At 40.4% G+C, this 24,853-nt stretch overlaps 1 protein-coding gene across 4 annotated transcripts in view; it reads right to left on the bottom strand.

The window, feature by feature from the left end:
- Nucleotides 1–1,467: 1,467 nt before the first annotated feature.
- FAM204A (family with sequence similarity 204 member A) overlaps nt 1,468–24,853 on the bottom strand; it is a 33,087-nt gene continuing 9,701 nt past the window's right edge. For all 4 annotated transcript variants that reach the window (XM_039237324.1, XM_039237326.1, XM_039237327.1 and 1 more), the window contains 3 exons: nt 18,077–18,166; nt 4,177–4,283; nt 1,468–3,637 (listed from right to left, as the gene is read on the bottom strand). In XM_039237324.1, the coding sequence (XP_039093255.1) occupies nt 3,586–3,637; nt 4,177–4,283; nt 18,077–18,166 (249 nt within the window). In that variant the 3' untranslated portion in view covers nt 1,468–3,585. The remainder of the gene's footprint in view (nt 3,638–4,176; nt 4,284–18,076; nt 18,167–24,853) is intronic.

Here is a 24,853-nt window from a genome sequence, read left to right on the forward strand (position 1 = left end):
ATGGGTCTTATTGTCCAGTATGCTACACAGGTCATGAATAGATATATGCTGATAAAGCAATCTTTTGATAGTTCATTAAAATTTACTCTAACATATATTCCACTTTCTAGCAGAAAGCCTCTCACTAATTTAAATCTGAAAACCTAGAAAGATGCTCTGATTACTTCATAATAAAAATTAATTCCCTGAAATTCACTGTCCTGGGTTTCTAATGCTTTTTAGACTTTCAAAGTACTTTCAGATCCATTACCATGGTAAAAGGCGCTGATGCCACAAATACCAATCTACATTTGGTTTTGGAAAAATTTTCGTGTACATATTTAGTCCAAATATTACTATTTGTTTCATGAAAGTCAGGACTAAGACTTTTAGCAGAGTGTAAATTTTAAGCCAATGAATAAACAGTTGGCTTGAAAAAATATTAAATTGACATGCAAAGCATTTGTTGCTCTGCCAGATACTAAAAATAAAAGCAACTTCTGCCAACATGGAAAACCTTGAATTGTTTCATTTGGTTGTGAATTTGACTACTGGGTTTCATGAAGTTAATTTTCCAAAATGGGGTCTGACATAACATTACCTTGCCTCCCCCAAACCTTATCTCATAAAAAAAACACACACCATTGGCATCTTATTCAAATATTAACCCCATATAGTACTTTTTTATAGGTTAGCGGGACGTAACATTTCTAAAACAGTGGTACCTTTGCCTAACAAATGGAAATTTGGGCAGTTTGAAGATTAACCTTCATATTTTAAAAATTAAATTCAAACGTGTCTTAGAGTAAACAAGAATCTATGTTATTAAAATACTGAAAAGAGAACATTTTGGACCAAAGGTATCAGGGAAATCAGTAGATTTTAAATGTGAGGTTCTAGCCTATTACTCAAAGTTCAGGTAATGTTTTATTCCCACCCCTGGCCTGCCCCTCCCTTAACTGTCTCTCTAAAAAACAAGTGGGCTTAAAATATGGAGTTTGAGATTTATGATCAGTTGCAGAAACCTGTTTAGCTGGTGATTTACAGTTTTGGCCAAGGTCTTTAACTCTGTCATCAGAACTAATTATAGCAAACCTGAGATTACATATTCAAACTCTCCTTTTGGTGAAAGAAACAGAATGTTCTGCTGAAAATCAGAAACCTCCTGAGGGCTCCCAACAAGAACGCACTACCAACTTTACTTCTCAGAACCAGCGCTATAAAGCTCAAAATTACTGTTCCTTAGTAAGTTGTTTTAGCCCGAAGTACTTACACAGTAAATCATAGTTACATTAATGCCGTACCGACGACCTGAAACATATTAATCTCGGCTAACAGTAACTGACGTTTACACCCCTCGTCTAATTCAGGCGCTGGAGCATGCTGAAGCTTCAGGAACGGCAGTTATTACTGATCCAAAAAGAATCCTCATTTGGCTGTGGACAGATGGAGAAGACAAATGACTCTGCTTTCTGGGCAACACGGGCGCTCTAAGAATAATGTTCCCATTTTATTGCTTTGCTGAGCAAAATGTCTAATTCAAATTAAAGCTGGTAAAATGAAACTGGTGCCACATGACAGGTCAGCAGAGTCACTCACAGACAACCCGTCCCTTCCTCTCCCCTGATTCCTTCTCTTACCCCCCTCCACCTGCTGTACCATATTTTAGAGCTTTTCACAACCCAGGACACCCAAATACGGAGACTCGGGAGATGCGGTTCCCCTCATGACGGAGTCCGCTGCTACATCCGATTCCAGCACAGCACCGGCACCGAGTTAAAATGCTCCCGTCTACGTCTGAGCCCCGGGCAGGGCAGCACAACGCGGCACCGGCTGGCGAAGGGCTTCAACGGCTGGACTTCAGGTCATAGGCTCCCAAATCAGCCCTCAAAGAGGCCACTCTGGCATGGCCTCGGCACGAGCGGAGGCAGAACATGCCCACCAGGGTCACTCTCACTAAATGTTTTAAGGACGGGGACACAGGAGAAGAAAAACAAGGCAGAGGTTGCTGGGAGAAGCCCACCTCCGGGCCCTGGGTGCACAAATGTCTACGTTACACATCTGCTCAACAATACCAGACTGGGCGACAGGCAGTTCCCCCACGACAGACTTTTTCAGGGAGAAGACTCCTATACTCCAAGTCTGTATTCACCTATTAGGAGTCTGAAATGTAATGTCATGGGTAAATGCAACAGGGGATATTAAATCATAAAACATAAGATTTTCCAATATTTGGTCTGGACACCTTTTCATGATGAATTCTGTAAGTAGATACACAACCTCCTAAAATCTTGTCTTTTCCATACCAGCTTTCCTCACTGAGTGGAAGCAAGAGAGGGCCTTTGCTCTCTTAAATACCAACTGGTTATTAACATATTCCAGAACATAGAAAAAACATTAAAAACGCTACCATGAGTTACAAAAATTTTGTTACTATTGTTAAGTCTAAAAATAACAAAATAATAATAATAAAACGATCATCGTGACTCATTTTCTGTGTTCCTGGATGCATATCATCACCTCGAGAAAACTTACACGAGACACAGCTAGAAAAGCTCTGGTGGAGGCGAGGAAGGCAGGTGAACGGAGGAAAGCAGTGATCAGCAGTTCTTCGCTGTTCTAAGCACAGGGAGGGGCCAAAACACCCAACATCCAGGCTTATTTGCCAGCTTCTTACAGGACTTCCCAAAGCCCCTCTAGTCGGGCCTATGAAACACACATCTAATGATCGCTTCCCATGGCACTCGTCCACCTTACCCTCATTAACTCATCCGATCTTTTAAGACCGAATGGGGAAGAGGAGTAAAAATAACCAGACTATGTTCCTGGAAGGTTCCAAGTTACACTGTCTGGAGGTGGATCTGTCTAGTACACTAGTGCCATTTCTCTTCTAAGAGCCACATCCTAATTTAAGGAACGACATGGTTGAGAGAGATACTTACGAGGACATTTCCAGGCCGAGCTAAATTGAAATCCTCCTCCAAATACTGCTTTCTGCCCTTTTTAAAATTATGGTATTTCATCTCAAAGTATACAAAAATTAATCAATTGCTTTCATTATTTGACTGGGAAATATCAACTCTATTATCTCCAATAAAGAACCAATAATTACTTTTATAACATTAAGATAATTAAAGTCATCTGTAAAGACAGTATCGATTTGAGACTTTCTCGCACTTACGACCAATCTATTATAAACAAATGCCAATCATACAAACACAGTTGTAGAGGAAGTTCAGGTGCACTGGGTACAGATGAGGAAGTACGAGGAGCTCACTGTTTCACCAAACAGATGAAAAGTAAAACTGATTTTATACCGGAGGGTCACAGAAATAAATTAATTAATAAAATCCTGGTATATGTACTTTGATTTCGTGTTTGAGTAACAGAATGCTCCACCTCATTCATGTCAACAGAATGAATTCTCTAAAAAAGACTAAAAAGATTTAATAATCAAATCCCACATTTTATGCTTATTCTTCCAACTGCTAGCAGTTTCCTGACACAGTTAACATATGCAGGAATATCTTCCTAGTCAATTGAGCAGCTGAAGACTCAAGGAAAAGCCCAAGTGAAGACTCCCACGCCTTGAGGAGCACTGGCAAGCTACATATATCCCATGTTGCTCTTGGTCTCCCATCTCTTCTTTGCTTCAAACCTAAAATAAAGAACATAAAAATCTCAATGTATTTCCTTTTTTTTTTTTTTTAATGTTTTATTTATTTCTAGGAGAGAGAGAGAGAGAGCATGAGCAGGGGAGGGTCAGAGAGAGAGGGAGTCACAGACTCTGATACAGGCTCCAGGCTCTGAGCTGGCAGTCAGCACAGAGCCCGACGCGGGGCTCAAACCCATGAACCGTGAGATCATGACCTGAGCAAAAGTCGGACGCTTAACCGACTAAGCCACCCGGTCACCCCAAAAAAATCTCCATGTATTTCTAAACACTTTCCTACACACGCTAACTAACTGCCAAAGTAAAATAGACTTGAAATATTTTCACATGCTCCACTGATGACAAAATAAACACGAAAAGGGATGGAGAAATGCCCCCGTATTTATAATCTGATAAACACGCAGCAGATACAAGGACTAAAGTGAGCGAAGAGTCACACACACACTGGACTCATACAACAGATCCCAGGATTTCTGTAATTCCTGTGAAGTTATTATACTTCCTGCTAAAAATTTTAAACTCACCCCCATGCAAGTTTCTTCTTTTTTCGAGCAACCTGTGAGTTTTCAGCATCCTTTTTGGCTTTTACAAAGTTGTGGCAGGCAACCGCTTTAGCAATTTTCACACCAAGCTATTATAAAGGAGAGAACCAAAAAAAGAAATGAAAATAAATATTCCAGCTGATACAAGAATTACAGGAATACAAATACTTGAGACTTGCGCATAAGACCACCATACCTACAAAATTAGAAATTCTTATGCTCAGGCCCCCGTGAACAAGCAAAGCAAACAAAAGCGCTTGGTGTGGCCCATATTTCCCTTACCTCCCACAGGCCCTAGACCCTGGTGTGCCAGTCTCCTGGATGGAAATCCTCCCCAAACAGAGCCCCTCGAGGGCCCACAAGGATATGATGAAGATCTCCAAGCTGTTCCAGCATTTCAGTAGGCCAAACAGGAATTTACCCCTGATAAGGCTGCGCAGACTGACAGAGACATCAAGTTTCTTTGCTCTGGGCTAGAATTATAGCAACTCAGTATGGTCACATCAGCTATCTCGTGCTGATCAGCAGCTCTGATTGGCAGTCATAGATGTGATTAATAAAACATGGGAAAGCTAATTACTGCTTCATAAACGCACTTTGCATGATGGGCAACAGCTTTTAATTCACTCATAGAGACGAGAATATAAGGGATGCTGAGAGGTGAAAAGGCTGGGCGCGCGGACCGCAGGACCTAAGTGTTCCCTCTGCAGGCCCTGCTAGTCCTGCCCCGCCCGACACCTACCCGCCCCGGTCCGGTCCGGTCCGTCCGGTCGGGTCCCACTGAAACAAAGCCTCCTACCCACCCTACCCCCATCCCAGTTTCCTCTAAGTCAGCCTAAACCAGTCTTTGTCTCTGTATCTCTCCAGCCCTTCAGCCTCTATGTCGTCCTCTTCAGTTACCACGCTCAGCTCTGCACAGCTCTCTGGCTGCGGGACTGTTGCCCAGAGAGTCTCCAGGACAGTATGGTGATCTTCCAGTTCTGGTGGCTCTGATTTTAAAAAATACCTGCCTACATGGATAGCTCAAAAATATCTGTTAAGAACCCAGGTTGAACAACGAAGGCTGTCTCCTTCTGGTGTTTCTTTCCCTTTCTTTCCTGGGCTCGCCCTAATGAACACTATGGGACAAGAGACTTGTGGAAGAGAAGAAGGGACCCGGAAGCCACTGTCAAGTCAATGTGCTAAAGCCCGAGCTTTAGGGATCTGGAGGCCAACAGTGAGGCTTCATAGGTGGTTAAGACCACATGCATGAGAAGCTGACTTAGGAAGATGAGGTTTGACATGCCTGACATTTCTTTTAGCTTAATTTTGGAGAAGAGTTTCCTTTAGGATGAAACGAACATGGAGGAATCAAGCACTGCCTGGGGTCTATAAATGAGAGCATACGGTGATTTGATTTTCCAGTCCAGGTAAGAAAATACGTGAAGAATGGAAGCAATCCAACAATCCAGCCAGAGTGCTGAACTGGTCAACACCAAGAGCAAAGGCTCCGATGAAAGAATGATCAGTTGTTACTTAAAGGCCCACCTGAGAAAGCAGACCAACCTCAGGGTCTCAAAACTCAAACCCATATGAGCAGCACTTCTATCTTCATTACCTTTTTTCACCGGAAAACATTCACTCAACAAATCTCATGAGGGCACAAGTGCATGGTTTTGCCAGGCGTCGTTCTAGGCACCGGGGATACAGCACTGAACAAAACCAGGCTCACTTTCACACTTGGGGTTGGGAAGAAGGGGTCACCAGTTACATGGACTGTTTCAATATGGGCCTTCTCTTGGTTGTCTTTTTGTGTCCAGTTGTTCACCACAGAAAAGTTCAGATACATCAACTAAACAAGGGCTAAGAAAGGGCTATAGTAGCATCATCTAAAGGGAAAATGAAACGGGACGGATGCTGCGGCTAATTGATCATTACGATGGATTCCACTGAAAAACTGTCCATCTGTCATAAACACGAAACTCAGGTCAGCACCTGTCACGTCAGGCCAGCAGAGACTGTGCTTGTCAGACAAATTCACAAATCCCTCTGGCTGCCCTGTGATTTCCTGTTTCACTTCCAGTCGGCTGGGGCGTGGCTGGGCTCTCCATCTTGTGGCACCAGCATCTCAGTGTGTGACTTTCAGGTTCGCTGCGGCACAGGGAGAGGTGGCTGGCGGGGCTCGCACAGGACCTTACATGCTTTAGCCCAGAAGTGACACATGTCATTTCTGCCCACAGTCCTCCGGTCATGACTGCTCATACAGTTCCACCTAAAGCCAGGCAGCCGGGGTCATGGGGCACTGTGGGCGAGCAGGGGCAGCGAATGCACATGGTAAACTGTCCACTGTCCTAGAACACGGCTTGCTACCTGAGCTGAGCTAATACGTGTGCTCCATCTCTCCACACTCAAGTAGGATATCAGTATCTTCCCTGCGCCTCACCCTCCAAAAGGTAAAAACGCAGAACCCTGTGTTTTCCATTTAACTATATTCCTATGTATTATTTACCAAATGCAAATCTGATATATGATACGGTTTTGCCAAATGCCCTTCCCAACCCGAAGTCCCATTCAGCTAGTTCACCTTCTATTTAAATTGAGCCTACACTTGGATGATAAAACAAAAATGGTCCCAACCGTATCCACCATGTACCGTCAACCATATGAAAACATTATTTCCTAGAATCGCTGTGAATTAAGATGCAGCTTACATGTTTAACTTACTGAGATTTCCCAACATGGGTTTTCTGGACTGGGGATTGATAAACCAAAGAGTATCTTAGTGTGTTTTACTTAAATGAGATTCTTCATCTCAACATGGTCATACACTCTAATAATGTAAAAGCTTTTCACTTTCTGGCAATGTTACGGCCAAGCCAGCACGTTCAGCTTCCCAGTCAAAAGTCACAGCATACGTTCCCTAAGACATGGTATGAATTTGTTAAAAATAATTCATTAAAGTGCATGAAACACGTATTTACATGAGAGGGCTCCATCATTTCTGTGGACTAAGTACATACAATAAATGACTGGGTCCGTAGGCAATACTTTCAAACAGACCTCTTCATGTAAAAGGTGTATATTCAAACTGCATTTTGCCGTGGGTTGGGTTAAATGGAATGTTCTTCAACTGATAAACATTCAACAAGCCTGGACTATGTGTTTACAGAAAGACTCTTTTAGCTTGTAATGATGATGGAAAGTCATATCAATTCTGTGTCCTTCACATGCTTAAAATGTGTCTCATTTATTCCTGTGGAGAAAGGAAAAAAGAACGGAAACATTTGGAAATACGAAAGGATAATAAGATCTTCTATGAAGAGACAGTTGAGAAGAAACTCATTCTCCCAGACAAGATGACGAAGCCGAGTTCCTGAAGATAAAAGAATATCGTGCCATGTTTCAGTATTACAAATCATGTAGGCCAATGAGAATCCCCCTTTCACTCCTGTAAAAAGAAAAATGCATCCTCACGCCCAAAGTAAACATCACAAAAGCTTGGTCAATAGTTTTTATATTAAAAAAAGAATGTTTTGGGTCATCAGATAACTATAGCAACACAATGTGGAAAGAAAATTTTTTAAATGAATAAAAATATATACAGAATTTCTTGTATGTGTAGCCAAAGTATCAGCATTTTCCATATAGAACATCCAATATTTTGCTGCATTTTAATTAAGGTGTCTAAACATTATCACAAAGAACTGCAAATTGGTCAGAGCAAGCGGTAAGGAAAATTAAGCTCTAAAGGCTTTTTATCACCATATTTCAGGAACCAAGGGTGTAAAATGTTCTAATTTGGGATATATTAAAAGCCATAAAAGGTCTTTCAAAAAGATTAATGGTACTTTGCTTGGATTTAAGATAAGGGCTTTAGCTGGTTGGAAAAGCAGGGCCCTGGCTGGACCCTTGGGGCATTCATCTTTACAGCCACTTGGAAGATTTGTAAAAGCGTCTGCATAACCTCAAGCAAATGCACGGCGACATTTTTTTAATTCCTTTCAATTTTACAGGTTTCGCGTGTGTAAATCATATTGGGCTGTAAAAGAGATATAATGGCGCATCTTGTAACACAGTAGAGATTTTTAAAAGACAAACTTCCAAAATAAAGTTGGTTTTTCTTGCTAAACCTCTGCCATTCTAAAGTTTGCTGATAATCATCTGAAGCATCTGATTCAAACAGCTTAATCTAGCGTAACTGTAAACTTCTTATCCATTTCATAAAATATTTTACTCATCTCAAAATTACTAGCTTGTAGCAGATTTATGAAGTTTTCCTCCTTTTGAACACTTTCAGGGCACTTACTTAAAAATACCAATTATCATACTTTAACTTTTTATGGAATAATAGGTCTCTATGAAAAATATTTATGCCTTTCTCTTTTGTTCTTTAATTAAATGAAAACAGATGTTTTCTGAAGTAAAGCGGAACCATTACTGGAGTACTTAAAGTGTTAAGGTCTTTAATTTTTATATCAGTTTGGTCGACAATTCCTGATTGTCTTTACTCAAGCTCAACATTAATGTCAAGCAAGTTACCTAGGAGACGAAAGAGATCAAAGAGACAAAAACCCCTCCAATGTCTGATTAATCAAGCCTGCAAACAGCTTATTTCTTTTAGCCTGCATGCAAGTATGAAAATGAGATTCTGGGAGCCGAACATTGTGCAGATTTGTTCATTCTTATCAGAACAAAGCCAGCGGCAGCTTATTTCATGGATCATTGGCACTGTCATCAGTGCTACACAGAACGGGTGACAGCTCCTCATTTTGAGGCTTGAACAAAATTAGCAAAAAGTCGGCACAAATTAGCCTCTCATCTTTTTGGTAATATGACATTATTCATTTACTTTTTATCCAATTTTTAATTTTTTCCTTGTCAGCTATCCCTTTCTAGTGTCTCTTGCATGGCATCATAAAATGCCTTCTTAAAAACAAGCAAAGAAATAGGCAAAGTTGAAACAACATGGAAAGTTCAAAAAGCAAATAAGAAAAAGCTCTTCCAGTGACTGATAATGCTTTGTGTTTTCTATAACTTTCAAAACTTTGCACCGATATTGATAAATATCTCGGAACACTGTGCAGTGAAGGAGTTCCGTGAAATCTGTAGTATATTTCAATAACGAACATGATGTGGCTAATGTGTTTCACTCAGACCACAATTTAACGTGGTGTGTGCTATACAGTACATTCGGGGTGTCCGCATTTGGACCACTACCTCTCCATGGTCACACCTGAGATGCCAAGGCCGTGACGGCTACAAACAGGCTGTGCTGTGCCCAATCATTTCAGCTCCGACTTGACTTTAAGTCATCTTCTCTCTGTTACAGTAAACAGCCTAGCCTCACTATCATCTTAAAAAGCGCATGCACACGTTTACACGTTTGTGTACGACATACATCTATGTGTGTACACAACTGTACAAGCACCTATCATTTATTTTATACCTACAACTGCCTATCAGTTAAAGCCAAGTAGTTTTTACTTCCAAAGCATAACCCAACAAATTCTGTTTTAAAAAACACATCATAAAGACATATATATGCATATATACCCTGCATATGTAGCTGTATATATACATTATTCACCCTGCAACTTATAAAAATAATATGTATTTGGTCTATGAGGTGTAAGAAGATATACTTTGATTCATATACTCAACTTTGATTTGACAGTGAAATAGTTTATATAACACCTGTTTTAATGATGACTATTAAGGCTTCAAATTATATGTAGATTACTGTATTCCAAAGGAGGGTGAAAAGATGTTATACTGTTGAAATTACTCCTGGATATAGATGATTTATATTCAAGCAACTTATCCCATTCATAAGGGAAAAAAAGCATTAAAAAATTAACCATAAGCTGTTAGATGCTTTACACAGTCCCCATAAGAAAGACAGTGTTTTTTAAAAGAACTGTAGTACTGTTTTCAGCAATTTCTTTATCTCTGTTCTTCTAAGTAAGAAAGCTTATTAACAAGCTTTGAACTTAAAATCACATTTACAATAATGTGCCATCAACAGTTTTATAAGCTAATTAGAAAAAGATTAATTAATGACTGGCTGCTAATAAAATGGCAATCATGAAGAAAGAAACCAAGGGTGCTAAGCTTCAACTACCACCAATTAAGAGCTAATTACAAACAAATTATATATGTGTTTTGCTGTGGGCTTTAATTTACTAAAATGGTTTTAATTAAAAGAGAAAACATGCTGATTAATTGAACTGCAGCAAAAATCTACAGTATAAACTGTGCTTTGTCTGTCTCTTTAATTAGACTTGTAACATCTGAAATCTTTTCTTAAGGTTTGTTAAAAGCACAGATAAACATAATTAAAAGAGAGCATAAGGAACACCATTCTAGGTGATCACCCAATCATACCCCAAAGGTGAAGAGAAAACATCCTCTAGCGAGGAGATATGAGTAAGCACACCTAAAACCCGGAGACAAAGGCCCATCACTCAGTACCATTTTTATTTTTCTCATATTAAAACTGCTCCAACTTCAAGGCTATACAATTTTTATGGGAATGAATACATCTTTAAACTCAATGTAAAGGAATTCAAACAGCTAGACCTTCCCTTACCTGGATGAGCACAGCTTATTTCCCATACATTGTGCTAACCGTTCATCTACATGAAACAACTGAAATTACTTCTAAGAGCTAAGAAGAACATGGCTTCGAAGAATTAAAATCACCATTTAAAAGCCCCCTGGACTACGCTCAGACTACAAAATGATACACAGAGGAACATTTAAATTAAAAAACCAGTGAGAAATGACCAAAGTTAATGAAAACAAGTCAGTTCTAGATGATCCTTAAGAGCCACACGCAGCCCGGCCACGGCAGACAGCGCCCAACTTCCCCAGGCGGCTGAGCGCGCTGTGACAGCGGAAGGCTGCTCAGTGAGGGCTCCTCTCTCCCCAGTGTCCCAGATTCCTTTCCACGGCCACTCAGTGTGAAATATACCACAAAGAAAATGGTCCTAAACTCTCCTGTCTAACTGGAAAGAGGGGAGGGGAAAAAAAAAAAAAAAGAAAAGAAAGAAAAAGTAAGGGACAGAAGGCAGAGCAGTGAAATTTCAAAGGCAGACATAAAATATATTTTGCCAGACAGTCTGCAGGCAGTAGATGACTGTGTGAAATAATGTAGTCTTCATACATACCTCCTGGTACTAGCAAAAAAAAAAATAATAATAATAATAATATTCTTTATATAAAAATAAAATGTTTAAGTGAAGATGTTTTAGAGTCTCTATATATGTAATATTTACTGCATTTTACTTTGTTGACCCAGTTTTCAGTGGCAAGAGATCACAATAATTAAGAAAACAGAAAGTGCCTGCCGTCCCTCTTAGGGTCGCATGTCCCAGTGATACATTCTTACAACAGCTAATTGGAAAATACATTCAGCTTCATATCTGAACGGACTGTTTTACCTTTGGAAACATGGTTGCTAAGATATTTCTACCTAAGAAAAGTATTCACAAAAATGAGAAGAAAATAATTTTGGTCTCGGGATTGTAGAATAAACGATCTCAGAACGACAAGATTTGCTTCACCATAATAGGTCTTTCAACTCAGCTTTTATTTACTTATTGGTATGTAATGCAAACATATTAGAGCCTTGAATACAGCACTGATGAAGGGTAACTTTAAACTTCCCAAGTTTGACAAATCTCTATTTCAAAAATTTAAGCAAATATTTCAATTCTGAACCTTATATATGATAATGCTCCAGGTACTCTGATAGGTAAATCTGCCAAAACTGTATTATCTGGAGAGGGTGGGGGTAATTCAAGCTCTTATTCCATTAAGACAACGGCGCATATACATCAACATGAAACTAGAAACCCAAATGAGGGGAGTGAATTGTAGCCAGAGCCCCTCAGAGAAAGCAAATCCTAACGGGGAAGGGCAATGGAAAAATTCTGAAAGCCAGAGCAAGCGCAGTAGCACCCGCGGCCCTGCTGAGGAAGGACATCTTAGATGTGAACATACAATGCAGAAACCATCTCAAATGTATATATACACTTAACTGACTGAGCCACCCCAGTGCCCCCACAAATGTATATATACCCTTCTTCAATGAGAATGCCTTCAGAGTTTTTACGAAGTTGCTCTAGAAATAGAGCATAGGCTACAAATTAACAATTTCCCCAAATTAAAAGAACATTTATTTAACTAGGAAAGAACACAACTCAATCAATTCAAACATCAGGATTTTTTTTTTTAAGTCCATTCCTACCTTAGTTATTTAAATATTAACAAACTATCTATATTTCAGCATTATTAACTTTACCTATGTTTCGGAATCCAAAACTTTAAGTAGTCTTAATTTAACAAAATTAAAATTTAATTCTCAGTTTAATTCATACTGCCAGGTTTCACAAAATAATTATAATCTTACAAAGTATCGATGTTTTCCAAGAACTAAGTTTAGTTGGTGCTGTAGAAGGCCCCTCCTATTGGAGTCATTTATAGAAAAAGGAATCTTTTCTATCTTTAAGGCATAAGTTCTACAAAGTTCAAAGGAAATTCACAGGCAACCTCTACTCCCCATTCATTTCTACTCTGACACTGTACCCGCCCGCTGTAACTGAAATCAACCTGAGCAATGTATCGAGTTCACTCCCTGGCAGAAACTCACAGCTGCCAAACCAAGGGGGTTTTATTGATCTATGGCAGACTAACATGAAGGTACCTAGAGAAAAATTCTTTCCAAAATGTGACATCCAACCTAAGTGTTGCTTACTTAAGTAAATCTAGGCTTTCACACTTAATTTTAAAATATCTGTTTCTGCTTTCTATAAAAAATGGGTGTCATTTGGATTGTAAAAAAGATATGTGTCAGAAAAGACCAGTACCAAAAGATGGCATTTTTAAGGATCACTATCAATGAATGAATGGAATGTACTTCCAACTCAGGCCTGAGGTTAACAAGCCACAAATACTCTCAAATACTTTGTGTGTATGTGTAAGTGATATTTTTTTAAAAAACTTTTTTTTCCAAATTAGAACAGTTTCATCAGTGTGACACAAACACAAGTATATTTCTGTCTCTCTCTCTCCTCCAAGACTGTTAATGACAAACAAGTATTTAATCAACAGGAGGGACAGTCCCAAAGCAACTCCATTACAACATGGCAAAACCAAAGATGTTGGCACAATCAAGGCTTCACACATGTGAATTTGAGCCTTCCCCTCAAACCGGAGAATAAATATCCTGAATGTCATCGTAAACTGAAGGGAACATGACTGGAAAAATATGCACTTGCTATGTCACAGGGACAGCACACAGACAATCGGCATACCGTTATTTTGTTTTGTTTTTTGAGGAACTGCATTCAAGGCCCATTCCCAGGCCTGGTTCTACTTTGGGCTTCATTTTTTTTTTTCAATACTCACGCTGCCCTATTGGTTTCACAGGCTTATAAACGTTAAACATCAAAAATTAGTTTCACTTATTATGGTTGGAAAAGGCTTTGAGAACTCTGGGGTCTGTGCCTCTGAGCAAAGGCTTTATCAGTAGGTCCCAGTGACTGCTTCTTGAAAAAAGAAAACGGGACTGATTAAAAACTAATATACCTGATTTCCAAAAGGACACCTACCATGCACATATACATTTCATTCATAAAGGGTTTCTACCCCAAACTCACAATTACTTACTTCTCAAAATCCCATCTCTCATATCCATGGTGATTAGCACCAAGGGGATAAATATGAAAAATTAAATCTCAAACTAAACTATTTATTCAAGAATTCCATCTTGATTACTTTAGTCATTCTTCGCGGGTGTTTAATTAACATGGCATCAGTATCTTTCCAATGTCTGTGTCTGAACAGCAAACACTTTCCAGATGTTTTGCCACTTATACAAGGGAAAAGAAGAGAACTGTATTTTTCTTTTAATCAGAATTCTGTAACACCACACTAAATAAGTTTTATTTTACTAGAACAAGTCATGTTTTATATATATATATATATATATATATATATATATGGAAGTAAAAAAAAAAAAAAACACAACTCCTGAGGAAAATGTTTACTATCCTTACAAGTGATGAAAATATCCTGTATTTCTGAAGCAATCTCATTTGTCATAAAGGTAACAGGAAATAACACCCTTAAAATGGAAAATGCCTACTCAGTGCTATGCAATTCCCATTTCTAAAACAGCAGCATGACAAAACAAAACACAAAAAAAGAAACCTAATATCCTCAAAGAAGACACATGTCTCTGAAGCTGGTAAGGCACATCCGTGCACTGTGACACGCAGCTTTGAACGGCAGAGAAAGGAAAGCTCGCAAGTGATCACTGACAGGGAAGGGAAAGCATCTCTTCCGAGTGCATCATCTAAAAAAAAAACTATATCCCAGGGCACCTGGGTGGCTCAGTTGGTTAAGCGTCCGACTTCGGCTCAGGTCATGATCTCGCAGTTCGTGGGTTTGAGCCCCGTGTCAGGCTCTGTGCTGACAGCTAGCTCAGAGCCTGGAGTCTGTTTCAGATTCTGTGTCTCCCTCTCTCTCTGACCCTCCCCTGCTCGTGCTGTCTCTCTCTCAGAAATAAATAAAACATTAAAAACTTTTTTTAAATAAAAATAAAAAAAAACCTATATCCAATTCTCAACTGTCCAAGTTTTTCTGCAAGATTTAACGTATACATAAAAGATTATGTAATCCAATATCTCATTCAAGGCAAATTTTAGGTTTGGTTTGCCAGGTAAAGATGAAAAGTATGACCAAATAATGTTTTAAAGATCTAGTTTGGCAACCACCATAATAACAACCCTCCCAAAGATGAATAGAATCAGCAGTAGATGCTAAAACTAGTGGGTAAAGTATAATGAGAAATAGAATACTTACATTAATCTCAAATTCTCTCCCATCTCTCCATGTGATATGTATTAATTACATATGGGAAAACAGTAACATTATAATAATGCAGAGAAACCTGGTGACACCACCTTAACCAAAAACTCAAAGTGACATCAAAAACTGGGACAGATAGATATCATGTGCTTCCTGATGTCCTGCATTAGGAAGGACACAGTACTGTGTCTGTGACACTCCTGCCAAAAATGCATGGGGAAACGGCAGACAAACCAGAACTGAAGGGCATCCTGCAAAATCACTGGCCTCTACTTCTCAACAATGCTAAGGTCCTAAGAAATAAAGACAGACTGAAGAACTTTCCAGATTAAAGAAGAATAAAGAGACATGACAACAAAATGCAATGTCCTAGACCAGGAAAAAGAAACTGTTCTTTTTGCTATAATGGAAATCTGTGAGACATTTGGCAAATCTAAATGAGGTATATAAATTAGAATGAACGGGAAAGCAAATGTTAAACGTTAACATCTTGGGTATCTGGGTGAAGGTAAATAGAAAATCTTTTCATAAACTTTGCAACTTTCTGAAAGTCTAAAATTATTTCAAAATAAAACTTAAAAAAAAATCAAATGTATTCAACTCTTAAAATTTTAGCATTACTAACTTTACCTACAAAAAACCACAAAGCTGGCAAAAAAGTAAATGCTTCACGCTGAATCACCCTTGCCTCAGGTGGGGGTGCTAATGAGCAGAAAAAGACAAACAGCCAGACATGGATGAGTCACGTGGGGCCCGCATTTTAATGCTGTAGACGAGGCCTGCATTATGCTTTCTTCTGTTAAAAAGCAAAGAGCTGAGAATATCTACTGACCTGGGGCCTCTGGTTGAGTCACAGCCAACTTGTTATTTGGTAGAGATCACAAAATACACAACTCTTGGGTCTTCCAAAAGGAAGAATGACAAGCAAGAACCAGGGTACACCAGTTCGTCCCATAAGCATGTCCCTCCCCATCCTTCTCTGACATTTCACAGTCAATTCCCCCAAAGTTGGAGATGATATAAACTATAAACCAGTGATATATTCTGCTACATTGTGTATATTTTCAGGCTACCCAAGAAACTTCCCTACTACCTCTAACAACAGCTCTATGGAAAAGTAAGTTCCAAGAGCCAAAGCATTACCACCAAACACTAAGTGCTCTATTGTTGAACAGAATTTTAAAGACGGTCTTTGACACACAGTTGATTTATAGAGATAAGTGCCAAGCACCTATCAAACTGAAGAAGCCACTATAGTAACTTCCAGCTAACACTATCGAGGCTGCGGTACCATTCAACACACCACCAAATTCATTTTAATAAATGTAATACCTGAATCTTTCTATGTGAAAACAGAGTGATAATTGCTATTATATCCAATGAGTGCTATAATCAATAAAATCAAAATATGGCTACTCTAAAAATGAAAGAGAGCAAATATCAAACTTAAAGTACAAGAAATATCATAAGCTGGGAAGGGAAGAATGGATCTTACAAGAAAAAAGTAAACTTTAATTTTTTTTAAATGTCACTTTTTTTTCCTAAAATCTTTTTTTGTTGTTGTTGTTTATTTGTTTTTGAGATTAGGACCTAGCCCAAAGTCAGACACTCGACCAACTGAGCCACCCTGGTGCCCCAAAATGTCACTTTTTGAAAGGCTGCATAACCGCCACTTATGCCATTTCTTGCCTATGTCCCAAACTCAAGCTCAGAACTTCATAATTTCCTTTAGATTAGCCATTAATAAACATACATACACAGACACATTATAAACAGAAGTGTTTAACGCAACAATTGATTTTAAAGGCCTATGAGAAAAAAAGGTAACTTCTGAATCCCTCAACTTCACTTCTAAACTTGTTCATTTCCTTCCATAAGAACACAGCACACTTACGGCCAGTAGCTAAGAATAGAAAACAAACCAGCAAACAGCCATCAAAAGTGGGTTGTTCGACACTGGGAGATAGAAGAGTGAAATGGTGTTTCCACAGAAGACTGTACTGACACAGTAATTCCATCACTAGTCTCAGTGTAGAACAAATGTTCACTTGCAGGCAAGTAAGAAAGAACAGCACATGTGGCCAACAGTTTACACAGATCACCTATGCTGCTGTCTATGTAATTAAACACCAGAGAGTACAGTTTAAGAATAAGGTGAAGCTGGGGTGCCTGGGTCACTCAGTCAGTTAAGTGTCCAACTCTTGATTTCAGCTCAGGTCATGATCTCACGGTTTGTCTGATTGAGCCCCAAGTCGGGCTCTGTGCTGAGTATGGAGCCTACTTGACATTCTCTCTCCCTCTCTTCCCCTCCCCTGCTCATGCTCTTGCTCTCTCTCAAAATAACATACACACGCGCACGCATACACACACACACACACACACACACACACACACACAGAAAGAACCACAAAACAACGCTAACAACAATAAAACATATGCCAATATGAGCTCTTAGTTCTGTTGCTTAGTGACACTTGGCAGCAATTCCCAATTGGAGAAGTACTCCCTCCAAAAGGTGCAGGTCAGAATCTTCTAGAAGCCTTGTGTACTTGGAAGAAGAATATTCAATTTCTCTATTAGTTTTATATTATAGACTATCAGTTTTAAGAAGCTGAAAACGACTTAGAATGTGCAGTAAGAAAGCATCTGGGAAGCGAGGGCCGAGGACGGTGAGGGCTGTGACGCACAGCTGCCCTCAGGGAGAGTTCAACTGAATTAAAGATGCAAATGGAAAAAGAAAGCCTGTCTTTTCATCCTAACTGGCACAAGCTCTCTGAAACCCAGGCGAAATCTAAGGTTGAATATCAATCATGGATTATTTCCACCATAAGTTTCAGACCAGAATGATTTAAAAACATTAAAGACAAAAATAAAACCCAGCACTTCAGCCTAAGTGGCAGAATAAGAGGGAGGAGAATGGACACAAGGAAAATGTAAGGTCAAATATTTGAATAGTGAACTGACTCACAATCACAAAAGAAAACCGTACATTTATCTGAGAAAATCTGCAGATACCAGTTGGACTCACCTCCCGCGTGGCCAGCTGGTTGCTGAGCTCCTCCGCCTTCTCAATGTCCCACTCTTCCACAGCCTGGTCGATGCTCTTTTCAAGGCCCGACTAGAAAGTAAAGAAACCTAAAACTTAAAGGCCAGAACAAAAGGCAAACATTTGCCAGCGAAGGCTATGTCACAGGACTGCACCGGACATATTACACACTTAGATCACTTAATTTTCGTGACGAGCCCTGTGGCAGTCTGTACCAACTCCCATTTACTGCGAAGGCCACTCAGAGAGATCATATGGCTATTCGAGGTCAGATAACTTCTTGAACTAAGAAAAAGGAGATGCCAATCCAGACTTTCATGACTTCGAGGACTATGCTTTCCCTTAATAACAACATAACGTTAATGATAGTAATGGTTCAAATGGTGGCATGCTCATTATTATTACTGGCTTAGTACTGTAAGAGAGCTCATTCATTCTCATACCAACTCCACAAAACAACACTGTTATCCTGTTTTTGAACATGAAGAAACAGAGAGGCCTCAGACTAACTTGGCCAAGGTCAGAGTCTGTAAGTGGGTCAGGCCATCCCAGGAACCTGGGTTTGCCCTGGGCCTGTTTTCTCTACTGTCTCCTCCTCTAGCCTGAGGCCCTCCTTCAACAGCCCCTCTAGTCTCTGACATAGGGATTAAGCTGGATATTAAATACAGGAGGAAAGTTACATACAAGAATGATTTATTTTCCTATGGAAATGTTTTTATTTACTAGCTGAAGATGCTTTAGGAAATGATAATTAAAATTTTCATGGGATTACCAACAGACGAGGTAGGATTCATCACACCTTTATGGAAAGGCGCTTAGACTTACATAATTGAGTTTCAGCTTGTGGAAGTAGTTATCACAGAAAATTAGGAAATGTTTAATGGTCTAATATGCGTCTCACAAGAACATTCTGCCCTAACAATGGCTCAGCGTGTGCATCTTTCACGTTTTCAGTTCCCGACTTGTCCCTCGTCTAGTAAAAGGGACCCAGGAATGCCTCCTCCCCGTCAGCAAACTGATTGATTATACCCATCATTGAAGAGAAATTTTGTTCCTGTGCAGCCTCCGTTGAAACAGGACTTAAAATGCCCACATATAATCTGCCTAAAAAGATTACAGAAAACAGACTCAGGAGGTTATCACCAGCGGCCCTGCCGAGTGACGACCGCTCCTTCCCACAACCCCTCATCCCGTCTAAGGACCTGAGAGGAGGACAGGCTTGGATCTCCCTTGCTCCAACTGCAGCCCGAGCCATGCACTCAACAGCCCTGCTCTCTGAACCCAGGCCATGGGGCTCGCCTGTCCGTTTCCCATTCGGGCCCTGCAATCACTGGTCCGTCTCTAGAAATTCTTTTTTGTATTTCTGCAGAACTCTTCTCCTCACGGTCCAAAAAACATGCTGTTCGCTTTTCCAACATCCTCCATCCTCCGGGCCCTCGAACTAACGGCCCACCCCAGAGTCCATACTCCAGGCCAGGGACACTTCAAGTGTGGTCTGTGCACCAGTTCAGGCCTGTGAATGGCGCCAGTCCATGAACCAAGCCTGTGCCAGAATGCAAGTCAGCCACGTGCCTATAAAGTTTTGTCTGACTTTTTTAGGGGCCAAGGGGTAAGGGACGGGGACAGGACTTTCTCAAAAAAGGAAGGAGTACGCGGAGTTACATTCAGACACGAGGTCTGTATCTCCTGGAAGGCCGGTCCTCTGCCTCGGCCTGCTCTGGGCCGTGCACCACCCGTCACCCGAAAGCTCCGGCTCCAAAGCTTCACAACCTGGAATTCTCTCTGAAGTCAAGATTCTGTCCTTCCACTTATCCCAAGTCTTTGTAGCCAGTGAACCTGCTTGTCTTCGTTTGTAAGCCCAATCCTGGCACCGCCATACTGATTCTCACCGTCCTCTAGCCCCTTTCTGGATTCTCCTATCCTCCGTCTCTGACCTGCAACCCATGATTAACCTTTTCAAACTCTAAGCCAGGAGTTCTCAAAGTCGTAAGTCTGGACCAACGGCAGCAGCATTACCTAGGAACCTGTTAGAAAGACAAACGCTCTGTATCAGAAACTGGGATCGGCACCCAGAAATCCACCGGCACTAACTAGGCCCAAGTTTGAGAAACATCGGCCTAAGCAATACTCTCAATTTCCCCCAACATCTTCTGTTGTTTTGGCCATTCCCAACCACTTGTTGCTACCACTTTAACCCTTAGGTGTCCCAGCAGTTGTCAGAGAAAACCCAGCAACTCAATTCCCGAGCTGCTACTAAAAGCTGTTTTTCAAACTCAGCTGAGTGGGCTCTGATTTCTGCCCTTGAAAGTTCCCACATTCCTCTAAGAAATTATTACTTTTTTATTTCTTCAAACACCGTCAACCCTACTTTATGTGTCTCTATATAACTCAAACCATCTCACCTCTCAGCTGTACCAAGATCTACATCTCCCAGCTACTTGCTAGTTATCTTCGTCCTGAAGCCTTGCAAAGGTAGGGTCTCCAACTTTATGTTATTGCTATGCCTAAAAACAAGCCCATCACTTCCTGCACTGCTTCCCCCTCAGAGCTGACCACCCATTTGGTCACCCCTGATAGAATCCTCAGGAGTCTTCAAAGCCTCCAATCCTTCTCTTATTTTAACTCTTTTTGTAGGGTACCTCATGTCACCTTCCTAGGCTTCTTCAGGGCCTCATTATCTCTTGTTTGGAAGATGAGAACCCTCTCCAAACTAGTCTTCTATTTTTCTAAAGTAGAGATATCATATCATTAGCCAGGTTGAAAACAAGATCACTTCTTTACTTCTTCTGAGTGTACTGAAATCCCTTCACAATAAGAGCCCAAAACGCTTTCTTAGCCCCATCTTGGGCAATGCTATGCTTCCCAATCTCTGGTCACCCTTTTACGTCCCCAGTGCCTTTGATGTGTTTCTATTGGAAAAATCTTAAACCATCCTTGTCTCATGGCGAATGTTATCTTCTCTACCTCTGCAGGTTCCCTCACCAGTATATACCCACTGACCCTGCTTCACTCTGCCCTGTGCCCAGGACCTAAGTGCCTTCCACACTGTTCTCACCACTCTCTTAACACTTGTGGGCCTGACACGCTACAGTGAGTTGTGGGTCTGTCTCCCCAGCTGGGTTCCAGGCTCACTAAGGACAGACATGTGCGTCACTGGCTTGGTTTGCCCCAGCACCCAGCCTGGTCTTCTTACATGGGAGGCACTCAATTAGGCTAGGTTATTGAGTAAATGATAACAGGGTAGTAATCCACGGTTGCATTAATACTGAAAGGACTCCCACTCAAATGAGGAACATTTATTACATATCCACCACTCGGACAAGTTCCCAAGAAAATTCCACAGCAGTAATATGGGGGTATTAACACCCCTATGGTTAAAAAAAAGTCAGTTTTTATTGTACTTATTTATATATAAATCTTTCCATTACTAGAATATGCATTCCTTTAGGGCATGGAGAATATCTTCTCCATCTTGGACTCCCAGAGCTTAGCACAGTACCTGCCTCTGGGACTTTTTATCTATGATTTATTTTTACAGTAGGAATAAAGTATTTTATTTAAAGGAATGCTCATACAATGGCCTAATGGGTGCTCCTTCTTGAACAGAATATTAAGTGTCTCCTCAAATATATCAGAAAACACTAAGAGCAAACTTCAATTTTCCCTGTACCACAGATTCTGGGGAAGCCAGTGATCTCAACCTTTTATTTCAGCAACCTGGTCACCAGCAGCAGCCATTCTTGGGCCCAGCTTATTCCCCTTATTAGCTCTATGTGATTCCCTCCAATTACGTAGGCTTCCTAAGATTAGGTAGGACCTGGGTGCTGCACTCCTTTCCTCCAGGACCTCGAATAATCCTACATCAGTGCATAAAAAGGAAACCATCCTACTTCTTCCCACCAACACCCTGAACACACCAGCAGTCCGCTTGTCAAGTCATTTTGCTGCATCACCTTGCTGACTTCCTTTTGGTTATTCTGGAACCACCATTTCCAGTTAACATCACAAGGGCAGAAAATAGGAACTTACATGAACTGCTTAGTGTGTAAGTATAATGTTCACTTAAAACTAAGTCAACTAAAATTACAAATCTATTGCCTCATCTTCAACCCACTCCCATTCCCCCAGCCATTCGGAGGACTGGTGTGATATAGCAGACAGAGCGCTGGAAAAGAAGTGAGGGGGGTGGCCATGGCTCCAGGTAAATGAGATTTCCTTAAAGGATGGGCAAAGCCTGGGTTTCCTTAAAGAAAAAGGTATGACTGACTTGATAACACAAACTCTCTCCTAGAAAAAGTCCACTTACATGTTCAACTTTGTTTTTAGCTCTTTTAAGTTTTTTCTCTTTTATTCAACAAAATGTCACTAGACAGAACTGTTTTTCTTCCCCTTTTTTTTTCCTTTTCTTTACTTTTTTTTGACAGTTTATTTAAATAAAATAGTTCCATTTGGCTCTGAGAAACTTCTGATTCTGTATGCACACACAAACTTTCTGCTTCTTTAAGATATTAACATTCCAAATACACTCAAAATGCTTATATTCATGGAGAAGCATCCTAAGGTAAAATATTTCCATTATCGTAAGACCATAAGTTAATAATGATTTACAAAGAACATGGCTGGTGAGGTCAGACCCAGGGTTCGAATTCGAGGGTTACAGTCACCTCACCCGCAGAAAGTAATACCACATTCACCACAAGTTTACCGTAAGGGTCAAAATAAATATACATAAAATACCTAGCAAAAATTTAGAATGTAGCATCATTTGATAAATAAGTTGTTCATATTATTTTATCTAAATATCAGGGTACCATTATTAAAACCAAGATAAGGCTGGGGCGCCTGGGTGGCTTAGTCGGTTAAGTGTCCAACTTTCGCTTAGGTCATGATCTCGCGGTTCGTGGGTTCGAGCCCCGCGTCGGGCTCTGTGCTGACTGCCAGCTCAGAGCCTGGAGCCTGTTTCAGAGTCTGTCACTCCCTCTCTCTCTGACCCTCCCCTGCTCACACTGTCTCCCTCTCTCTCTCTCTCCTAGAAATAAAAAAAAAATAAAAACCCAAGATAAGGCTTAGCTGTGTCTGGCTACAGGCCTCATCACAAATCATCAAGGGCTCGGCCCCAAGCATAAGACCCAGCAATTCAACTTAGAGCCGGTAAGTAGTCTCATGAGGTAAGATCTGAGTATTAAGGCTTCTACCGTCTCTTGGACCCAAGAGTACTCCTCTTGGAATTATTGATGATGCCTCTCACACCCCAGGAGGTGGGGGGCGGGGGGGCACAGAAGCACTGATGGCCCTGTGGGGCCTTGGAGTACTTCTCAGGTGCCTTCCGGCGGGAATCAGAATTCAGCTGATGAGATCTGTACCTCAGCACAGACCAATCAGGGTGCCAATTTGGCCATAGGTAGAAAACCATCGAAGGCCGGTATGGAACAGGTCCCTGACAAGGCAATAAGAAGCCTCTAACAGGTCTGCTGCAGATGCCAAGAAGGCAGGATGACAAACATCAAAGAAATTTCTGGGTACTCGGTTTAACATTACGGACCAATCGTCCATATGAGCCTACACACCATCTCTTTTGACATGTGATTAAGGCTCCTTCAGCCAAACTGCACAATATATTTCTACAGAAATTTTGCTGTTGAATATTCATGTATTTGGATGATATATTCAATTTTTAAAGCTGAATATAAATGAATTGTCTGCTACAGTTTGCTGTACCCTAATTAGACCTAAATAAATATCTAAGGGGGAAAAACTTAGGTAACCTCTCCAAAAAGAACTAAAAATTAATGGTATTATATTTCTGTAAAAATCATACCTACTTAAATTATTTAGATCAGGTAAATAAAAACTCAGTTGGGCTATTAGGAAAAATCTAGATTGGAGACCAAATGACTTTGGTTAAAGTCTCATTTTACTTCTTACCTGCTGTTTGTTTTCTCACACAAAATCATGCTGGGCTTTAGTCAATCTACATTATGAGAATAACACTGGCCCTACCTACCCACCCCCACAGGGATCACCTGGAGAGCAAATGATAATGCTTTGTAATTAATACCAGGGGAACAGTCATGTATTCTGTCTTCCTCTCTCTCCGACCCTCCCCTGATCACACTGCCTCTATCTCTCTCTCAAAAATGAATAAAACATTTAAAAAAAAGAAAAAAAATACTTGAGATATTTATAATGAGATTAATGAGTGAAATTTGTTCTAGAGAAATTCCTATTTAGGTTCAAAATAATCATGTTATGATTACAGAATTATTAGTAAGTCCCAGAACTACTTCCAGAAACACAATTATCGCTGCATTTAATACAAACAACACTCTAAAATAGCTCTGGATATTAGGAAGACTCCATTTTTCAAATACAATCCTCTCTGCATTGTCCAGAAAACAGGTGACGGCAGTATCGTAAATACATACACTCAGTTGAGCAACAGCTTCAGCCTGACAGAGTTCAGAAAAAGAAGGGAGGGAGTGTGAGAGAGAAAAGGAAAACCGGGGGGTGGGGGGAGGACTGCACACTAGACACAAGATTAAGAAGTTTGTTCTGTTTCACACTCTTGAAGATGGAGCGAATACAGAATAAAAGGGCCCTCTCACATACGGTAAAAGATCAGCCTCCGCTCCAGAGAAATAAAATAATGGACTAGAAATCCATGCTAGTTTTCTCCAAACTGCGTCACAGATTTTTGTGATCCTCTCTAGATTTCCCGAGCAGTAGCTATTATCTCTAGACTTACATTTCTCCTTAGCT

Source organism: Hyaena hyaena, unplaced genomic scaffold (genome assembly GCF_003009895.1).
Source record: "Hyaena hyaena isolate Hyena2069 unplaced genomic scaffold, ASM300989v1 scaffold_124, whole genome shotgun sequence".
Lineage (NCBI taxonomy): Eukaryota > Metazoa > Chordata > Mammalia > Carnivora > Hyaenidae > Hyaena > Hyaena hyaena.